Source organism: Alosa alosa, chromosome 16 (assembly GCF_017589495.1).
Source record: "Alosa alosa isolate M-15738 ecotype Scorff River chromosome 16, AALO_Geno_1.1, whole genome shotgun sequence".
NCBI classification, from domain to species: Eukaryota; Metazoa; Chordata; class Actinopteri; order Clupeiformes; family Clupeidae; genus Alosa; species Alosa alosa.
In genome coordinates, this window is record NC_063204.1 from 13,379,935 (window position 1) to 13,401,373 (window position 21,439).

The 21,439-nt window shown below is 45.7% G+C and overlaps 1 protein-coding gene across 3 annotated transcripts in view; it reads left to right on the top strand.

The window, feature by feature from the left end:
• esamb (endothelial cell adhesion molecule b) overlaps window positions 1–21,439 on the top strand; it is a 64,071-nt gene extending 42,632 nt beyond the window's left edge. The window contains exons 1-8 of one of the 3 annotated variants that reach the window (XM_048265704.1): window positions 4,831–4,950; window positions 7,798–7,943; window positions 11,061–11,259; window positions 13,102–13,257; window positions 16,336–16,380; window positions 18,924–19,046; window positions 19,435–19,564; window positions 19,843–21,439. In XM_048265704.1, the coding sequence (XP_048121661.1) occupies window positions 4,923–4,950; window positions 7,798–7,943; window positions 11,061–11,259; window positions 13,102–13,257; window positions 16,336–16,380; window positions 18,924–19,046; window positions 19,435–19,564; window positions 19,843–20,851 (1,836 nt within the window). In that variant the 5' untranslated portion in view covers window positions 4,831–4,922 and the 3' untranslated portion in view covers window positions 20,852–21,439. Of the gene's footprint in view, window positions 1–4,830; window positions 4,951–7,797; window positions 7,944–11,060; window positions 11,260–13,101; window positions 13,258–16,335; window positions 16,381–18,923; window positions 19,047–19,434; window positions 19,565–19,842 lie in introns of those variants that run through there. The other 2 variants (XM_048265703.1, XM_048265705.1) reach the window with 2 other exon arrangements.

A 21,439-nucleotide genomic window follows, 5' to 3' on the forward strand; every position in this document is an offset into this window, starting at 1 on the left:
GGAGCAGCCTCTATGGCACATGGATTTCTGGAGATTGCCTGCAGATCAGGGGTCAGGCCAGCCTGTGCTGCAGGTGAATACATGTTTATCATGACTAAGACAAATAAACAGTAGGTTTTTATGAATGCTTTCATGTGCCATGTTTGAATGCAGGTTTATAGTATGAAACTAGAAAAAATATTTGAAAACACGAGTGCAGACCAAACTGGCTAAAAGAAACAAAAATACATCAGTTCATTGTTACAGGTGCATAATGGTGCAGATGTCGGGTAATACAAAGAGCAGAAATGGCAATCAGAAATCCCAGTCCAGATTCCAGATCACAAGAAACCTCAGGGAACAGTGGTTGTGTGTTTCGCTTGCACAACGCACATTGTGCTTGACTTGTTTTGCATAATACATGTTAGTGTGTGTGTGTTGCATATATGATTCCAGGTTAAGCTTGTGTGTGTGTGTGTGTGTGTGTGTGTGTGTGTGTGTGTGTGTGAGGGAGAGCGAGAGAGAGAGATCTGTATGCGTTGGACTTTTTATCATGGTCTATGTGTGTGTGTTTATGTGTGTGTTTGCGTGTTGTCATGTCCTGTGTGTGTATGTGCCTGGCCTTCTCAGCATTGAATACACAGTGTGTTATTTTATGTGTGTGTGCATGCGTGTGTGTGTGTGTGTGTGTGTTCTATTCTTCAGACTACATTAGAAAATGATTTTCTAAGGCTGAAGAACTGGCGTGTGTTTATTGTGTGTGTGTGTGTGTGTGTGTGAGCTGGGATGCCCCCAGTGAAGGCCTCTGAGCAGGACACCCAGATAAGCGGCCAGCCGCTCCTGTCCTCTGCTGACAGAATGCTGGTTAAGGCTCGTTAGTCCCAACTGGCCGCTGCTGGACCTCTGAAACGCCCCACAGGCTCCGGCCAGTTGGACAGCTGTCCGGCCAGAATGCGCCAGGACGATTAGCTCTCTCAGGGGGTGTTCGCGGCATCAGCTGTGTGCTTTCGCATTCTCTCTGGCCTCTAATGCCCCCGCCTGGCCACTCAGAGGAAGTACAGCAGTCAGGTGTCAGGAGTTTGTTTGTGCCTGAATGGTGTCTGGCTAGTTTTGTGTTTTCCTGTGCCATGATCTGTATCATATTATTAAAAATGATGGATAATGGAACATCTCAGTCTCCTAAGTTAATACTGTCTTTTAATTTATCTATGCATTTTCAGTCCTAATGAATGGATTTGTAAGAGCATTGCGTGTGTGTGTGTGTGTGTGTGTGTGTGTGTGTGTGTGTGTGTGCTGATATGTGTGAGAGTGTGCATGTGTGTGTATGTGTGCGCTTGTGCGTGTGTCCATGCGCATGTGTGTGTGTGTGTGTCTGTGTGTGTGTATCTGTGAGATCACACACCTCCTGGCTGTCGGCAGATGGAGCGTAGTGCAGTGGATTAGAACAGATTTTCCTTTATTTAATATACCAGTGCACTGAAACACTACTGGGGGATAAACCTGGACACACACACACACACACACACACACACACGTCTTTTCTCACACGCCAACATACGCTCAGAGCCATTCTCTATGTCAGGCTACATTTTTATACATCAGCTCTGATGTATTAGAGCTGTCTATCTCTCTTCTCAACACACACACACACACACTTTTTGGTAGACAACACAGGTGGTCTTAGTCAGGCACTCAAATACACACACACATACACGCTCACACATGGTCCCTAACTGTCCCATTCCAGTGGCTGGAGGGTTCTAGAATGAGATTTGTTGACTGGTTGCGTCATAGTTGCGCGACCAGAGCTGTCCCATTTCGACGGCTCCTTTGAATTTGAAAAAAATCCATCCCCCTTTTCCCCCAGGGGCGAAGTATTCTTCATGGCCCAATCTGTCTCCACATTCATTACGTGCCCGTGACTTTAATGACATTTGTTTCGTTCAAGATGAAAGGTCAGAACAGTTAACACCAGTGGCATAGGAGTACGTCTTTACATGCAGTGGCAAGAAAAAGTATGTGAACCCATGCTATAGTTGACTAAAAAGAGAAAAGAAAAATCATCTTTTGGAAATTGATCTTCCAAATACCTGAATACCTTAATATCTCAATGCAAATCAAACCAGCTAATAGGCTAACTGAAATAAAACTATGCCAATCTCTAGGTATGGTGAAGGGTATGTGATGTGGGGCTATTTTAATTCCAAAGTCCAAGGGAATTTTATCAGGCCTGAATCCATGAAATAACTGGCCTTTAAAAATAAAAATCTGCCTGCCTCTATAGGAAAATCTGCCTGCCTCTATGGGAATTTAACATAGGGGTTCATATACGTATGCCTCCTGTATTTATTTATTTATTTACGATACATTACTCATTCACAAAGAAAATGTGTGTCCTTAAAGGTTGGATTTTCCTCATTCTTTTAATTAAGGAATTAAGATACATTTCCAAAAGATGTTTTTTTATTCCTCTTTTTAATCAACTTTAGCAATCTCTCACTCTCTTTCTTTCTCACTCACTCACAAATACATACACACACTCATCTTCCAACACAGACACACACAAGATCTAACACTGGAACACTTTCATCCCATAATATGGTCTAGAGTGACGTTAAGTCTTACTCTACAACAGTGTTTCTTACACTTTTTCAGACCAAGGACCACTTAACCAATAAAAAAAACATTCATAGACCACCTAGCTAAAAAAAAACCCAGAAGACCTACTTCAACAGTATATTACACAACAGACCTACTCACTGAACCACCATGCTTATTGTCTTTGCTTATTGTGTCAGAGGATTCATATAGTTTAAACTGACGTAGCTTATATAGGCATTGTTGCAGAACTGTTTGGATTTACATACAAGTTGGTTAAATTTTGTAAACAACTATATTATATTTGACCACATCTACTTGCTGTCAACGACGTTCCGTTTCCATGACTAGTGTCACTGGATCTAAACAAACTTTCGAAGTGGCATCAACAGCATTGCATATAGACATGTGGCATTGTTTCTACCTCATAAATTGTTTTTAAATGTAGGCTATAGTCATTTAAACATATTTTACCTGCTAGGCAGCCGCTTAGCCACATAACACGGATTCCCAGTCACATATAATAGTAAGAAACAAAAATCCCAGTGGATATTTCACGTCTTAACAAATGCTGGCAGATGTTTACTTAAGAGTGATGTTTTTTGCCTCAAAGATAAAGCCAAGACAAGCCAAGCCAATTCACATCTGTGAATTTAAGGATTTTAACATGCTGTAAAGTTACTTAACGCATGCTGTAAAGTTATATGCAGGTCTCTTTTATGTAGGAAACCCATGCTAAATTAAAACTCTGTAGTCACAAATTTGATCATGTTGGTATGAATATATGTTGTAGTATGTGATTACTTACGTCTTAGAGACGTAAAATTATTTAAATAGATTAAGAAAGCCACTGTTATGGTCACCACTATGGTTAGATTGATTTGTTTAGATCCAGTGAAATTGCTGCCTTGACAACGCTATGTCATGGCTTCGGTACTCTGACAGGGTCAATATGTCACAACCTGGGGTTATGCCAAGACAAGTAATCCTGTGAAATGAAATGCTGTGTGTGTGTGTGTTGGTGCACATGCATTCATAGGTGTGTGTGTGTGTGTGTGTTTGTGTGTGCGTGCGCGTGTGCACGTTTGTGTGTGTTAGTGCACATACATTCATAGATACCTGTGTGGAGTGGACTACTGCCAGATAGTTGCTGTAAAGTGCTGGTCATCTTTATGATGTTTGTGAGCAGCAGGGACTGGACAGATTGAGTCTCAGAGATGACTTCACACACACACAGTGACTGTAGCAGACTTTAACGTTTGTTAATGCTCATACCACTTGTGTGTAGCTGAGCACAAACACTCACACTGATATCTGTGAGAGCGACACAGGGATTAAAAATGTTTAAGTCTTCAGTGGCAGCTGTGGGAGGTGTGGGTGTGTTTACGTCTTCCTCTGAGGACATGAAAGAAGATGCATGAGTGTGAGCGCACACAACACACACACTTGTGAACATGATGCTCAACATCATGCTCAAGTCCAGCTGAGCCATAGCTGGTTCACGTGAGGTAGGAGTGTGTGTGTGTGTGTGTGTGTGTGTGTGTGTGGTGGGGGTTAAAGACTGAGAGAGGGATTGGCCAAGGGATTATTCTCCATCATTCTGGACTTATGGACCGCATGGCCCAAATGAGGCGGACAAAGAGCTTTTGGGTCAGGATCTCCTGGGCAATAAGAAAGCATAGAGTCACTGTATCACTAAGCCGCAAATAAGATATAAGTGCCTGACGTCACACACACATACACACACAGCTGTGTACTGTATAATGCTGCAATCTGAGTAAGTGTCACCCCCTGTGGTCTCCGCCTCTCCTCACGCCCCACCCCCAACACACACACACACACACACACAGAGACAGGAAGACGGAGAAGCTGAATCACAGTGCTGCTCAGTGGAGCTCAAGCGCTCTCCGCCTGCGGGTGTGTGTGAGGGGACGAGTGAGTCGCTGGCTTAGAGTAGAGCTGCTGCATAGTTGCCTTCAAGCGCTTCACTGGACTATCCTGCCTGTGTGTGTGTGTGTGTGTGTGTGTGTGAGCTCTCCACTGGACTCTCATCACCACATGTGTGTGTGTTTGAGTGTTTCACTGGACTCTTCCCTCCCTGTGTGTGTGTGTGTGTGTGTATGTGTGACTGCTTCACAGGACTCTTTTCTCCACAAGTGTGTGTGTCAGCGTGACCGCTTCACTGGACTCTGTGTGTGAGAGAGCACCTCATTGGACTCTCCACACTGTGTGTACGTGTGTGTGTGTGTGTGTGTGTGTGTGTGTGTGTGAGCGTGTGTATCCCAACCGGCACGCTGGCTGAAGTGGACCTCACGGACTGCTGGGATCAGGTGATCCTGCTGCAGATGATCGGATCGGGGGACTACATGCCATGTAAGTGAGCCCAGCGTGGTACCTGGCGCTGCCCGACCCAATTGGCACTGCCCAGGGGAGACGAGGAGGAGTGGGTGGTTCTGCTGAGACTGGGACTCGAGGATGGGGTGGCACTGCCCGTCCTGCCGGAGGGTTGAGGAAGGGGTGGGTGTTTCTGGGGAGACAGGAGCTCCAAGACAACTGATTAGTGGAATGTTACTTTGTTTGACGAATTGGCTGCATTAGCTTGTGATTTTTTTCCTCTCCTGTTTTCTCTGGTGCGCTGCTGGCTGGCTAGTGTGTGTGTGTGTGTGTGTGTGCGTGTTTAAACACCTCTGCCACCTGGTACTGCTGGCTCTGCGGGGCTCCTGGAGAGATGAGGAGAGGTGGGACAGGTACTGGAGGATAGCTGATGAGTGAATGATTTCTTTGTGTGATGAATTATCTACATCAGTCTGTGTCTCTTTCTCTTGCCGCTTTCGATGTTGCTGGCTTGTGTGAGAGTTTGGACACCTCTGTGGGATTTGGCCGGAAAGCTCCGGCTTTGCGCCGATTCCGCAAAACCCTCTTGGCACAGCCAGTGTGTGAGTGTGTGTGAGATGAGGGCGTAATCGGGGAGGAAGTGTTGGTCATGAGGGCAGAGGTGCCAGGCTGGAGTTTGTCTTTGAGATTCGGACCGACCAGATAATCCCCAGTAGGGAGTCAGAGCTTAGCCACAGCGGCCCGTGTGTGTGTGTGTGTTGCGTAAGCATCTTCGTGCCTGTGCGGTGCGATGAGAACCTGGATATTTGACTAATTTCATTTACCTCCATTTAATCCAGTGCCATTAATGCATTGCCGTTTGTCGCTACATCTGTGATCCCATCTCCCGGCGAGATCCATATGCTTCTGCCCTGTCCTCTCCCCGAGACCCAGCAGGACTCCCGTGCTGCCAGATCCACCGGGCCAGCCAGGGTTGAGTGGGATTAGGGCAGCTCCAGGCATCCGATTACAGAGGGACTGTTTTACACGCGGCCAGATAACCATGCCCGCTGCTGTTAGCTCAGGTTCTGTTTAACACTGGACCAGCCAAACACACGGACTGCTGTTAGCTCTGGTTCTGTTTAACACTGGACCAACCAGACCAGACAATACCTGTCTGATTTGTTCTGTGTCTGTCTGCAAATGTGAATACCTCCGTGTGTGTGTGTGTGTGTGTGTGTGTTGTGAATAACTGGTGGAGTTTGTGATGTGTTCACATTGAAGACATTGTGTTGTTTTTCTGAGTGAAAGAAGTCTTGGAGGTGCCATGATGCATGAATAATGCTGTTGACTTGTGGTGTGAATATGGTAGATATGAGGTTTGCAAGTGTGTGTGCACATAACATTGCATGTGTGTGTATCTTTAGATGACCTCTTTGAATGTGTGTGAGTAACTTGTACATTGCAGGTGATTTCCAGTGTGTGGAGGTGTGTGTGAGTGTGAGTTAGGGGTGTAACGGTACACAAAAATCACAGTTTGGTGTGTACCTCAGTTTTAAAGTCACGGTTGTGTGTTCATTTTCGGTACAGTAAGCCTGTAGATACTGCTAACCTAAAATTCACTGACAATATTGCTGATGCGCAACTGGAATAGTATTTTGAAAAGGTGTCAAATGTTTTTAGACGTTAATTGACTAAACTTACATATGGTCTGCCACTTAATATGTTTGTGTTTGTGGAACTCAAATTTGAAACATGGTCCGCATGCAAAGCAAGCAAAAAAGCCCATTGTTGATAACTGTTGAAGACTGCATTTGGTACATTTGGTACACATCTGTATTGAACCTAATGTCCTGTACCTAAATAGTTCAGTACCATGTACTTTGACCGAGTACTTTGAGAGAGAGAGAGAGAGAGAGAGAGAGAGAGAGACCATTGAGGGTGGGAGAGAGAGAGAGGGCGTGAGTGACCATTGAGGGTGGGAGAGAGAGAGGGCGAGAGTGACCATTGAGGGTGAGAGAGAGAGAGAGAGAGAGAGACCATTGAGGGTGGGAGAGAGAGAGAGAGAGAGTGAGTGTGTGTGTGAGAGAGTGTGTTAGTAAGTGTGTGTGTGTCTCTGCTGTGATTTACAGTGGGTGGAAATGTTTTTGAGTGTGTGAATAACTGTGGTGTTGCATCTGCAGGTCATTCCTATCAGGTGGAGGTGTGCGAGTGTGTTATGGTCATCACTGTGTGTGTGTCTCTGAAGGTGATGAAGGTGTTTGTGTGTTAATAATAAATGTGTGTGTGTGTTTAAATAAGTGTATGTGTGTGTGCAGGTTATTCTCAGCGGGTGGAGATGTGTGTGTTTTATTAAGTGTGTATGTGTGTGTGCGCAGGTGATTCTCAACGTGTGGATGAGATTTTGTGTATAAGTGTGTGTGTGTGTGTGTGCAGGTGATTCTCAGTGGGTGAAGATGTGTGTGTTTAAATAAGTGTATGTGTGTGTGCAGGTTATTCTCAGTGGGTGGAGATGTGTGTGTTTTATTAAGTGTGTATGTGTGTGTGCAGGTGATTCTCAACGTGTGGATGAGATTTTGTGTATAAGTGTGTGTGTGTGTGTGTGTGCAGGTGATTCTCAGTGGGTGAAGATGTGTGTGTTTAAATAAGTGTATGTGTGTGTGCAGGTTATTCTCAGCGGGTGGAGATGTGTGTGTTTTATTAAGTGTGTATGTGTGTGTGCAGGTGATTCTCAACGTGTGGATGAGATTTTGTGTATAAGTGTGTGTGTGTGTGTGCAGGTGATTCTCAGTGGGTGAAGATGCGTGTGTTTAAATAAGTGTGTGTGTGTGTGTGTGTGCAGGTGATTCTCAGTGGGTGAAGATGCGTGCAGTGTTTAAATAAGTGTGTGTGTGTGTGTGTGTGCAGGTGATTCTCAGCGGGTGGAGATGCCTCGGCGGGAGCTGGAGGTGACGCGGGGCCAGATGGTACTGCTGCAGGCCTGGTACAGCCCCACATCCAGCATCGACCGCAACTCCGTCATCTGGAACTTCATGGCCAACGACTCCAAGCAGGTCAGACACTCATCTGCAGCACAGGGTGTGTGGGGGAGGGATGGTTGTGGTGTATGTGTGACTTTAATGCTTCTAATGGGGTGTTGGTTGTGGTGTGTGTGTGTGTGTGTGTTAATGCTCTTACTGGTGTTGTAATGAGGAGCCCTAAGAGGCTTGGGGGTTGGTGCCCCAGAAAGGAGTGAAAATCAGCAGCAACTTTAATTACATACCCACAGGTCACACACGCACACGTACACACACACACACACACACACACACACACACACACACACACACACAGAGAGAGTGAGATTAATAAAGTCCAGCACCACTAAACCAATGAGTGTCAATCTTCTGAGAACTGGATTTCCAGAACACATGTATGTCATGGACTGACATAACAGGGTGGGTGTGTGTAGGTCAGAGTGTGTCTGTGTGCATGTCGATAATCTTCAGGTGCTCTGCCATCAGACATCACACACTCTCACACACACACATACTGTACACACACACACACACACACACACACACACATGTGTGTGACGATGCTGCCAGCGATCAGCATGGTGGAAATTATTAATGCACCCAACCGTTTAATCCACAGACCCATAAAAAGCTGCGGAAACACATTAAGCCCCCAACAACTGGTGTGTGTGTGTATGTTTGTGTGGTGTTAGTAAATAGAACAACTGTTATGTGTGTGATGTTTGTAAATACTCCATAAAAGGTTTGTGTGTTAATGGCGATGCTGACGCAGGGCTTCTCTTCACTGACTGCAGTGTGTGTGTGTGTGGGTGTGTGTCTCGTCTCCATTTCAGAGCACTAATCTGATGTGGTGATTATCAGAAGCTTTGGAGTTTTACTTGCCTTTGCCTCCAAGCTTATCTCAGACAAATAGACAAATCAGCCGAAATTTCCAACCTTCCCATCTGCACACGCAGATTATCTTTACAATGGGAGGAGGATTTAGCTCCTTCATACACTTAATCTATGCATCGCATCGCACCACTCACACAAAGGCCAAGATGCCTTTCGCCTCAAACATATTTGCAAGATTTGGTGCCATGAACATACCTATGTTTCATTCATGATGATACCATCTGCCCTTACACTCCATTGGTGTGTGTATGTGTGTGTGTGTGTGTGTGTGTGTGTGTGCTGTGCTATGCTAGCTCTACTCGGAGTTACACCGGCTCTCATATTAATGCTAGCTCTGCTAGGAGTTACCCAGGCTCTCAAACAAATGAGAGCTCTGGCTCTCAAACGCATGCTAACTCTGTTAGAGCTACCCAGGCTCTCACGGACCACTCTCAAATGTATGCCAGCTCTGTTAAGAGTTGCAAAGGCTCTCAAATGTATGCCAGCTCTGCTAGGAGTTACCCAGGCTCTCAAACACATGCAAGCTCTGTTAGGAGTTACACTGGTTCTCAAACGCATGCAAGCTCTGGTTCTCAAACGCATGCAAGCTCTGTTATGTGCTACCCAGGCTCTCAAACACATCCAAGCTCTGGCTTTCAAACACATGCAAGCTCTGTTATGTGCTACCCAGGCTCTCAAACACATCCAAGCTCTGGCTTTTAAACGAATGCTAGCTCTGTAAGAGTTACACCAGCTCTCAAAAGCTCTCTGAGCTCAGCAAAATGTTAACTCAGACATCTCCTCAACATGTGCTCTGGATAGCTTGGCTTCCTTTTATTCTCTTTTATTTCTATTATTTTATTATTTTATAAATACCTCATTAGAAACAGCTATATTTCAGACTGCTTTAAAAACAGCTGTCATGAAACCTTTACTTAAAAAGTCAAATCTTGACCATGCTATCCTGAGTAATTACAGGCCTATAGCAAACCTACCTTTCCCGAGCAAAGTGCTTGAAAAACTTGTTTGTAATCAGCTTAATACCTTCCTCAACAAAAACAGTATTCTTGAAAAATTCCAATGAGGTTTTAGATCAAATCACAGCACAGAAACAGCCCTAGTAAAAATAGTTAATGATCTCAGACTTGCTACTGACTTACACAAAGTTTCGATCCTTATTCTTCTAGATTTGAGTGCAGCATTTCACACCATTGATCATAACATTTTAATTAACCGCTATGCAAAGTGGGTTGGTCTCTCTTATAATGTTTTAAACTGGTTTCAAACCTGCATTACTGGTAGAGATTGTTATGTTAGTCTAGGAGATTTTGTGTCATGTTTCGATGTGGCCCAAGCCCAAGGGAGCTGTCTTGGTCCTCTGCTTTTTCCCCTATATAAGCTTCCGTTAGGAAACATCATACGTCAGCATTATCACTTGTAGGTTAGACTACTGCAGTGCACTTTTTACTGGTCTCCCATAAAAGTATATAAAGAAATTGGAACTCAAACAGAACTCTGCTGCTAGACTTTTAACTAAGACCAAGAAGAGAGAGCACATCACCCCTATGTTGGCTGAACTGGCTCCCTGTCTCCTATAGAATTGATTTTAACCCTTAAAGGTGTAGGTTTTTGAACGTTCTAAGTTCCGCAACAATTGAAGGTTCTAAAATTCTATGTTGAATTCAATGAACCCAGATATTCTTTAGAATGTTCATTTCTCAACATTCCCGTCACACCAGTGTGACGGTACTCCTTTAAGGGTTAAGGTTCTGTTAATTACTAACAATGCTCTGAATGGATATTTATTATTATTAGTGTTATTAAAAGCATGCAGGCTTTGTTAGAGTTACCCAGGCTCTCAAACGCACGCTAACTCTGCTAGAGTTACCCAGGCTCTCAAAAGCAATCTAGCTCTGCTAGAGTTACCCAGGCTCTCAAAAGCATGCTACAGTAGCTCTGCTAGAGTTACCTTGGCTCCCAAACACATGCAAGCTCTGTTAGTTACCCAGGCTCTCAAAAGCATGCAAGCTCTGTTAGAGTTCCATAGGCTCTCCAACGCATGCTAGCTCTGTTACAGCGAGTTACACAGGCTGTGTGTGTGTGTGTGTGTGTGTGTGTGTGTGTGTGCGTGTGTGTGTGAGTGCGTGCGAGTGCGTGCGTGTGTGTGTGTGTTCTCATCCATTGATAGGCATGCTGAGTGTGCTGTATGTGAATCGGGCTTTCTTTTTGCCTATGTGTGTGTGGAGCGCTCTGACTGATGGTTCCCCGCCCTCTGTGCAGATAATCACGTTTACGTCGGGGCAGATTGGCATCAGCCCTGAGTTCGGTAAGCGTGTGGGCTTCGCCATGCCTATGCCCTCCACCAACCTGTCCATCTACATCAACAACACACAGGAGTCTGACACAGGACGCTACCTCTGCAACGTGCTTATCCCAGGAGCACCTGGCCTCTCAGGGGAGCTCCGGCTCAACGTCAAGGGTAGGGGGGCACACACACACAAACACACACATAAAAGCACATTATGCAAACACACACACACACACACACACACACACACACACACACACAGATCTATACATACAGTTTAGAACAAAATTATTCATACCCACAAATATTGATTTCATGTTGACTTTCTCTTTATCAGTGTTTGTTCTGACTGAAAATGACACTGCCACATGCCAAAGGTGGCTAGACAATGTGGTAGAAACATGGAATCAGAAAAATAAGAGTTTTCATCTTTTTTTAAAAAACGTTGTGAAAAATGGTGTCCAAAATTATTTAGACCCTTTTTAAATATTCAATGGAAACATCTTTATTTGCCAACAGAGCTCTCAAAATGGCTCAAAAAATATCTACCAAGGCTCTCCATGTTTCTACAATGATTCTAGACTGCACCTGTTTAGCAGCAATCCAGGTTTTGAGGCAGGATCGATTATTTGCCATCACTCTGGCCTTATGCTCACTTTTTGACAGATTGAGGTCTGGACTCTGGCTGGGCCACTCTAAAATGTCCACTGACAATACACGATGTGATTGGCCTGACCAAAGTTTGGTTTTTCCAGCTCGCAAAATAACGGAGAGTTGCTAGACTAAAATTACATTTGCTGCCGCTAGGGTGCGTCTTGATTTCTAGGTTAGTTTAATGATCCAATGCTGCCTCTGGGGGCAGGTCTCTTGGCAGACGGCCTGATTTTTTCCTAAAAAATTCTTAATGTAGCCCCTTGTTTTAGTGTTACCATTTACCTTTAGAAAGGTCACCAGGCCCCAATGTCTGAGAAACACCCAAAACTGATACATTTCTATAGCTTTTCTCCCCTGTGGGTGTGGTGTTTTGGTGGTTGAAATTTTCACCCCATCCCAAAATGGACCACTTGTTCATCATGGATGCTGATCATGGATGACACTTCTCCAAACATGCACAACTCCGCTTAACCTTTATAAGGGCACACCTGGGCAAAGAATTCAGCTTTTGCTGGATTTATTTTTGACCCAGGGACATGGCCTAAGATTGTCATAAAAAAGTAGCATTAAACCCCAATGACGCCATGTCTATTTCAAGTGTGGGGGTGAGAAAATTATTCTTTTTGGATGTTTTTCAACCAGGGGGACCTGGTGACCTTTTCAAAGTAAACGGGAACACTAAAACAAGGCGCGCTACATTAAGATTCTGGAGGAAAAGATCAGGCAGTGTGTTGAGAGACCTACCCCAATACATTGGACCATTAAACCACACAATGATCCAAAACAAACAAACAAGGCAAGAAATGGTTAACAGAGAACAATATCAACATGTTAGAGTGGCCCAGACAGAGTCCAGACCTCAATCCATCAAAAAAGGTGTAATGGCAAAGAATCGTTCCTGCCTCACAACCCGGATTGCTGCTAAAAAGGTGCGGTCTAGACTCTGCGGTCTAGAGGCTTGGTAGGTATTTAAAGAACCATTTTGGGAGCTGTGAATGCAAATAAAGATGTTTCCACTGATTATTTAAAAAGGGTATGAATAATTTTGGACATGCCATTTTTCATAACAATGTTAAAAAAGATAAAACGCTTCTTTTTTTATTCCATGTTTCAATCACATTGTCTTACAACCTTTAGCCATGTGGCAGTGTCATTTTCAGTCAGAACAAATCATGGTCAAAAGAAAATCAATGAAATCAAAATTTGCCAGGGGTATGAATAATTTGTTCTTAACTGTACACATAAACCCACACACATCTATATGCACACAAGAAAACCTATAAATACACACAAAGGCAACCAACACTAGAGAGGAGCTCCGGTGAATGACGTGTGTGTGTGTGTTGTGTTTTACCCCAGTGCCACCATCTCCTCCAGTGTGCTCCGTGACCGGTCGGGCGGTGCTGAAGGGGAACGTCACGCTGCGCTGTAAGTCGGGCGAGGGGAAGCCGACGCCGCAGTACAAGTGGACCAGAGTGGCCCCAGTGTCTGAAGTCTACTTCTCCCCCATGCAGAGTGAGTGCCCACTCAGCCCTCTCAGCCCTCTCACATCTCACGTCTGACTTCTGTCTTCCGTCTCACTCATGTCTCAATAGCGCTCATTTGTTTCTCATTTCATCTCCTTTCACTCTCGTTTCTCCATGTTACCCCTCATCCATGTCACCTCCCTGTATCTCTCTCTCTCACTCTCTCTCTCTCTCTCTCCCCTCTATCTCTCTCTAACTCTTCCTTATTCGCTCTCCTCTCTCTCTCACTCCCCTCTCTCTGTCCCTCTCTTTCCCCTCTCTATCTCTCTCACTCTTTCTTATTCGCTCTCCTCTCTCTCTCTCCCCCCTCTCTCTCTTTCTTTCTCTCACTCTCTTATTCTCTCCTATCTCTCTCTCTATCTCTCTCTCTCTCACTCCCTCTGTCTGTCTCCTTCTTTATTATATATTCGGGCTTTTCAGTGTTTACTAGACAAGACAGTGAAGAGATGACGGGGAACAAAATGGGAGAGAGAGGTGGCGAGAGAGACAGACAGGGAAATGACCTCAGACAGGGAAATGACCTCAGACAGGGAAATGACCTTAGACAGGGAAATTACCTCAGACAGGGAAATGACCTCAGACTTCAGACTTGACGCATCTCTTTTTTCTTTTCTCTCCTCTTCAGATTATGAAGCATTTTCAGAAGATGGTTTTTTTTTTGGTCATTCAATAATTCATTCATCTACTCATTCCCTCCATCACTTCCAAAAACTGAAAAACTGAAATGAAATTGTAATGAAAACAAAGGTAAAAGAATATAGTCATATAATCCTCACTGTAGCATGCAACTGAAGTAGGCAGCGGCGGTGTTAACCTTAGTTAAAGGTGCTCTAAGTGATGTCACAAGGTTTCTAAGCTAAAACATTTTTGTCACATACAGCAAAAATCTACTCACCATCCGCTAGCTGCCTGTGCCCTGACACTAAAAAAACAGCCCAGGCTCCAAAAAATGGCAACAAAAACAGCCTGGTCCAGCTTGGACCATGAAACATAACAAACTATTCCAAGCCAATCTCCGACAAGATGCGTGTTCAGGAGAGTTTCAGTTGCATGAGAGGGAGGGGCGAGCTAGCTCTCTGTTTTGTTTGAACGTCAACAGAAGTGACGTTACCCAACATCGCTTAGAGCACCTTTAAACTTGGATTTGCTCTTGCTGTACATGTGGTGGTGGTGAGTGTTGAGCTAAGCAGGTCAGTGAATAGTCCGTTAGACCTGAGGTGTTGGAGGAGAGAGTGAGTCTTCAGGACTCCAGTGCTCCTGGAGCATTAAAGGACAGGCAGGGAGTCGCACACACACACACACTCCCCACAGAGAGAGGAGAGGAGTGACAGAGAGAGAGAGAGAGAGAGGAGTAATGGACACAGACACAGAGATGGGGTGTAGTGCAGGAATGAAAGACAGCTGGAAGATATTGAAGATACAGATGTGACTCTTGTGCCTCTATTTGCCCCCCTCTTTCTCTCTCTATTTGCCCCCCTCTTTCTCTCTCTTTTTGCCCTCCTCTTTCGCTCTCTTTTTGCCCCCCTCTTTCTCTCTCTATTTGCCCCCCTCTTTCTCTCTCTATTTGCCCCCCTCCCTCCCCCCGTCTGGTTCTCATCTGCCTCACTCTGATCAGATGAGATGCTTAATAAAGAGGCATAAATCTTTCTCTTCAGACAGCAGTGTGTGTGTGTGTGTGTGTGTGTGGCTGTGTGTGTGTGTGATTGTGATGTCCAGTGGCTCCTCAGTCGTGTGTGTGTGTGTGTGTGTGTGTGTGTGTGTGTGTGTGTGTGTGTGTGTGTGTGTGTGTGGCTTGACTGATCAGCTGGCGTGTCAGAGGCCACAGTGGTGCCAGCTGTGCCCTAAACGGCAGCAGGCTCAAAGCTGATTGGCTGGCATAAACCTTTTGCCAATCTCCATGCCAGACACGCGTCCCATGCCTGGAAAACTCCCTTCAATTTGAGTTCAAGCACAGATATACTCCTCTAGTCTTCCATATTTCTCAGATATAAACTACTAAGAAAAAATCTTCCATGTTTCTCAGATATTTACATTACATTTATTCATTTAGCAGCATACTGTTATCCAAAGTGACTTACATATGTCAACTGTATTATAAGAGATTACCGGTACATTGTCCCCGGAGCATCTTGGGGTCAAGTGCCTTGCTCAATGGTGGAAGGCGGGAATTGATCCCACAGCTTTTCAGGCTACTGTACGCTAGCCCACCGCCTTAACCACTACACTACCACCACTCCTATAGATATAAACTGCTCAGGAAAAGTCTTCCATGTTTCTGAGACATAAACTTCTAAGAAAGAGTCCTCCATATTTCTTAGATATAAACTCCTAAGGAAGTGTCTACTATTTGTTGTATATAAACGGCCTTCCATGTTTGTCAGGAGCCCTTGGCTGCTTTAGACCCTCTGGGAGAGGCCCTCTATTAGACTACATATCATACTAAACCGTTTTTCTCCGTACACAGGCCCACAGGACAGCCTATAGTGCATGTGTAAAACTACTCTGTACTGGTGTTAATCCATTAAAGGAATGCAAAAAGCGGCCTAGTTCAAAACTACTCCCATTAACATATTTTTGCAAGGTTTGAAATTGTTATCATCCATAAATAGCCCCTAGGTTGTTTTCATCATTCCTTTAAATGTGAACACAAACCTGAGGTTGTCTATAAGGGAACATACTTTTTTTTTTTTTTTTCAACTGCTCACACACAAAATCTTTGCATGTCACACACATTTTGAAACATGTCACTCAAACCCCATCACTCCATATTAAATATGCAAAATGTGTGTGTGAGTGAGTGAGTGAGTGAGTGAGTGAGTGAGTGAGTGAGTGAGTGAGTGAGTGAGTGAGTGAGTGAGTGAGTGAGTGAGTGAGTGAGTGAGTGAGTATGAATGTGTGTGTGAATGAATGAGTGAGTAAGTGAGTTTGTGTGTGTGTGTATGTGTGTGTGTATGAATGAATGAATGTGTGTGTGTGTGTGATTGAGTTGAACTTGACTTGTTCCCTCTGCTCACCTGTCCTTATCTGCTGCTCTGTGCTCCACCCCATCGCTCCGTCACACCCCCAGCCTGGAGGTCCTGCCCGCAGCCCCTGCTGGTGCTGGGCTACCTGGGTAAGGGATTCACCCCCACCCTCCCCATCTCCGCCCTCTGGGGCAAATCCCCAGTGCCCCTTTAACCACAGTTACCTCTCAGCCCAGCCCAGCCCTCTTGAGCCTCACTGCAGGGAAGAGCAGACACAGACACACAGACAGACAGACAGACACACAGACAGACAGACAGACACACACACACAGACAGACAGACACACACACACAGACAGACAGACACACACACACACACACACACTACTGTGGCCCATAACTGGGGTAATAAAAGACTCCTTCAGTAGATCTTGTCACAGCGGTATGATTAGAATGTTGCAAAGGGAATGTTCTAGAATATTTTAAATATTTGAAGAACATCTATATATTTGAATATTTGGGGCATTGGATAACGTAATTTTAGAATCTTTTATTGTGCAATCTGAAGGGATAATCAGATGATAAAGATGATATTCTCACAATCTGCATCCTAACAGCCTCCTTCAACACTGTGAATAGTGTTCTCATTAGCAGTGTTGTAAACTAAAATAAAAGGTTCATTTTGACCATTAGGGGATGCTGGTGAGCGCAGGTGTACTGTTCCTCTGTTTGCATATCTCTATTTCTAGATCTAGATCTTTGAGGGGGATTTCACATTTCTGTTTTGTTTTGGTCTGGCTCAACTGGCGACTGTACTGGGGCACACACTGCAGTAGTGGCCCCACCAGTCAACACTCCCTTAGACATCCATGTGAATGTTAATGCCTGTAGCGGGTGGTGTAGTCGAGTGCTGTTATTAGCCTATGTCCCATAAAAGCTATAGAGAGCTATAGAAAGCTGGCCAAGTCAGATGACCCCAGAATTAGCTCCTTTCTGGGGTAGTTTTAGCTCCCTTCTCGGGTAGTACCCCCAGCCCCTCCCCACTGTCATATCTGGCGTTTATGTTTCATGTTTCAACAGCACATCTGCATACACAACTACTCTATCCTAATCTGCTAAATCCTCACCCCAGAATTAAATGGAAACTTTCTCTTTCAGAGCTTATTTCTCTCAGATGCTATAATTTTGTTTTTTAACCTAGTTTAGATTTAATCCACGACCCGTGTCGTTAAGTACTTTTTGAAATGCCTGGAGTATTTTTTTTAATGTTTTTTTTTTTTGGTCTTTGTGGATGTGTTCCGTGTCTGTTGGAAACTGTATTGATGTTTATGCTATGCACCAAACAATGTTGTGAGTGCAGCATTCCAGCCAATGTCAATGTCAGTGCGACTAGTGCTATTCTGCGGCCGGTCTCCTTTTCACCTTGCCTCAGGTCGGGACACTAATCTGCTTCGCCAGCTCTCGGCCCGCTTTGATCTGAGCTCAGTATTGACGTGAGGAGACACGTGTCATGTAGCTAAACATAAAAGCGCAAAACTTAAACATACCACAAAGCAGGAAAGGTGTGGGCTACTAGGTAGAGTCCAGCATTACTTATAACTGGCCTCTCCTGTATCATCAATAGCACTGTGTGTGTGTGTGTGTGTGTGTGTGTGTGTGTGTGTGTTTTTGTGTACATAGATTTTTGTATGTGAGTTCATGTGTGGGGATGAGTGAGTGGATGCATATGTATGTGAGTGTGTGTGTGTGTGTGCTCACACACTCACGCATATGAGAGATAGTGTGTGTGTGTGTGTTTTGAATGAGAGAGAGAGAGAGTCCCAGAGGGTGAGGCCTCTGACCAGGGCAGCAGATGGCGTAGAATGAGTAATATCCAACTCAGACGCTTGCCAGCATTTCAATCACAACAGTAACAAAAAAAGAAACAAACAAAGCAGAAAAGAAAAGAGACGGGAGCAAAGCAGGACTGGACTGGCCTCTTTCGTCAATGTCGCCTTTGTTCCATCCATTTCGTCCAGTTCATCTCGGTTTCATCCACTTCTTTTTTTTTATACATATCTGTTAATTGGGCCAGGCATACTTCTTATCATAAGGTCGCTCTATATTTTTGCTCTAACCCAGCGAAACGTTCATGTGTTCTTGCTGTATGTGTTTCTTTTGGAACATCCGTAAAGAAATCCTCTTCCTGTATAATTCCCCCATGTACAGCATTGGGGGATTTGTGTGAAGTGGTGTAGCTTCTGTAAGCGTCTGTGCTTTTGGCTCTACTCCACTTCATGACCACCATACATACATTCACAAAACCCTGGTGCTGATGTGTGTGTACGTGTGTGTGTGTGTGTGTGTGTGTGTGTGTGTGTGTGTGTGTGCTTCCGTGTGTGTGTGTGTGTGGGGGGGTGCATGCATGTGGTGTCTGTGTGTGTGTGTGTTCCTGGGTGTCTGTGGGTGCATGCGTCTGTGTGTGTGTGTGTGCTTCCGTGTGTGTGTTTGGGGGTGCATGCATGGTTGTCTGTGTGTGTGTGTGTGTGCCTGGGTGCATGTGTGGGTGTCTGTGTGTGCGTGGGTGCATGCGTCTGTGTCTGTGTTTGTGTGTGTGTGTGTGTGTGAGTGAGCATGCATGTGTGTGTGTATGTTCCTATGTATGTGTGTGTGTGTGGTTTAGTGTGCCTACTCTGAGCTGTGTGTGTTTTCAGATGAGCGGCAGGGCACCCTGCGGCTGAATAACCTCACCAAGAGCATGTCTGGGAAATATGTGTGCCGTGCCAGCAACACTGCCGGAGCAGAGAGCTGCTTCATCAACCTGGAAGTGTCTGCCCGTGAGTAGCATCTGCTCAGCCTTGGCCTGTGTGTGTGTGTGTGTGTGTGTGTGTGTGTGTGTGCGCGCGCACTGTGTGCACTGTGTGTGTGTGTGTGTGTGTGTGTGTGTGCACATTGTGTGTGTGCGTGTGTGTGGGCACATTGTGTGTGTGTGTGCGTGTGTGCATGTGTGCGTGTGCGTGTGTGTGTGTGCACATTGTGTGTGTGTGTGGTTGTGCGTGCGTGCGTGCGTCGTGCGTGCGTGTGTGTGTGTGTGTGTGTGTGTGTGTGTGTGTGTGCACATTGTGTGTGTGTGTGTGTGTGTGTGCACATTGTGTGTGTGTGTGCGTGTGTGTGCGTGTGTGTGTGTGTGTGCGCGCGCGTTCTGACCCTGTGTTGTCTCTGTAGCCACCAGTGCCAGTGTGATCGCGGGCGCAGCCGTGGGATCAGTCGTCGGGCTGGTAGCCATCGTCCTCTTCCTTGTCTTCATCCTTCGAAGAAGGCGGGACACCGAGGAAGAGATAGCCAATGAGATCAAGTGAGACCAACTGCATTGCAGCCTAAGATAATAATAATAATAATAATAAAAAGAGGAATTGTTGTTGTTATACATATTATATTTTTTATTTTGATACCATGGTCTTCATTCTAGCTGTAGAGCTGAGCTTAGTACAGTCTCTGAAAGTGAATGAGGCTCGATTGCGATTGATTAGCTTTTTATTTTAAAAAATATTATGTTATATTGCATTATAATAAAGGATGATTAATAATAATTATTGTTGTTTAAATAAGTCCCCTCTCTCACTCCACCTGCAGAGAAGATGCCCAGGCTCCTAAGCGGGTCTCCTGGGCCAAGAGTGGCACGGGCTCGGACATCATCTCCAAAAATGGCACGCTGTCGTCCATCGCCACGAGTCCTCCGCCGCACGAGTCTCTGGACCAGTTGCACCACCATAACCACCACCTTCAGCAGCCCCCCGGCAATCATTACAGCTACGCACCACCCCGAGAGCTGCCCTCCGACCCCGCCGCACTAGCCGGCTACCGCCTGCGACCAGGCCAGCCCAACCCGCTGCACGGCCTGCCTGGGTACAACATCAGCGGCTCGCCCCTGCCCTCCCACAGCTCTCCGCCTCTGGGGCACCCCCACCCCTCACGGGGCACACACCCACATGCACACACTCTCCCACACACTCCCCGCCCCGCCAGTGCTAGCAGCTCACGCCACATCACTGCCAATGGCCCAGCCAATCAAATGCGGCGCACTAGTGTGGCTGACCAGCCCCTAAGCGGTCATCCAATCACTGCTAACGGTCCCGTTCATACTGCCAGCCCCCGACCAATCACTGCTAACGGTCCCGTCCACACATCCAGTCCTCGACAAATCATTGCTAATGGTCCTGTTCACTCATCCAGCCCCCGACCAATCACTGTTAATGGTCCTGTCTACACAACCAGTCCCAGACCAATCACTGCTAACGGTCCCGTCCACACCCCCAGTCCCCGACCAATCAGTGTGAACAGTCAAATCTATACAACCAGCCCTCAACCAATCACTGCTAACGGTCCCATCCACGCATCTAGCCCCCGACCAATCAGTGCTAATGGCCCGGTCCATGTATCCAGCCCTCGTCCAATCAGTGTGCCCAGCCCCACCCCAGACTCCCTTCACAGGACTGATGGGGCCGAGCCACAGGCCGCACCTCAGACAACACATCCACAATCGCAAACCCTGCCGTCAGTCGTCACCATAGCAACACTCTCCCGAGTGGGGGCAGTCCCTGTTATGGTTCCCTCCCAGAGCCAGGCGGGTTCTCTGGTGTAGCACCACAAGTCCACTAAAGGTGACGGCAGGGTTTGCGCAGTCCACTTGATAGGACTGGGCTGTCAGACATTGGAACCAGGGGGCTACAGAACCGGGCCAGATCTAAGTGCGGTGTGACGTGCTGATCTTGACCCCTCAACTTGCGACTGCCCGAAGGAGAAGAGAAAGCGGAGGAGAAGAGGAGAGGAGGAAAAGAATAATATGATTTTGAAAATGAGCTGAATGGACCCTGTTGTTTGACCACACACCTCACTGGACAATCCTGAGGTCAAGGGAGAATCGTAATGACCTTCTGTGCTTTGAGTTACTTTTTTTATTTAAAATGATTTAAACATGATAGCTACTGTGTCTGTACACTGTATCTCTCCGACCTCTGTTGCAGCATCTTTCTACAGAGTGTACAGTACTGTTTAATTTCTATTCTGTTTGTTGCGCGGTAGTGTTGTGTGTTGTGGATCGGTTTGGTTCGGCATTGAAGAGTGTGCTACCGTGAGAAGAGTGTGTTACGTTGACAAATGCACTATGAAGAATGTTACTGCTCTAAGAGCTATCGGGTTCCATTAAAGTCATGGACTGGAGTTCAGGCCC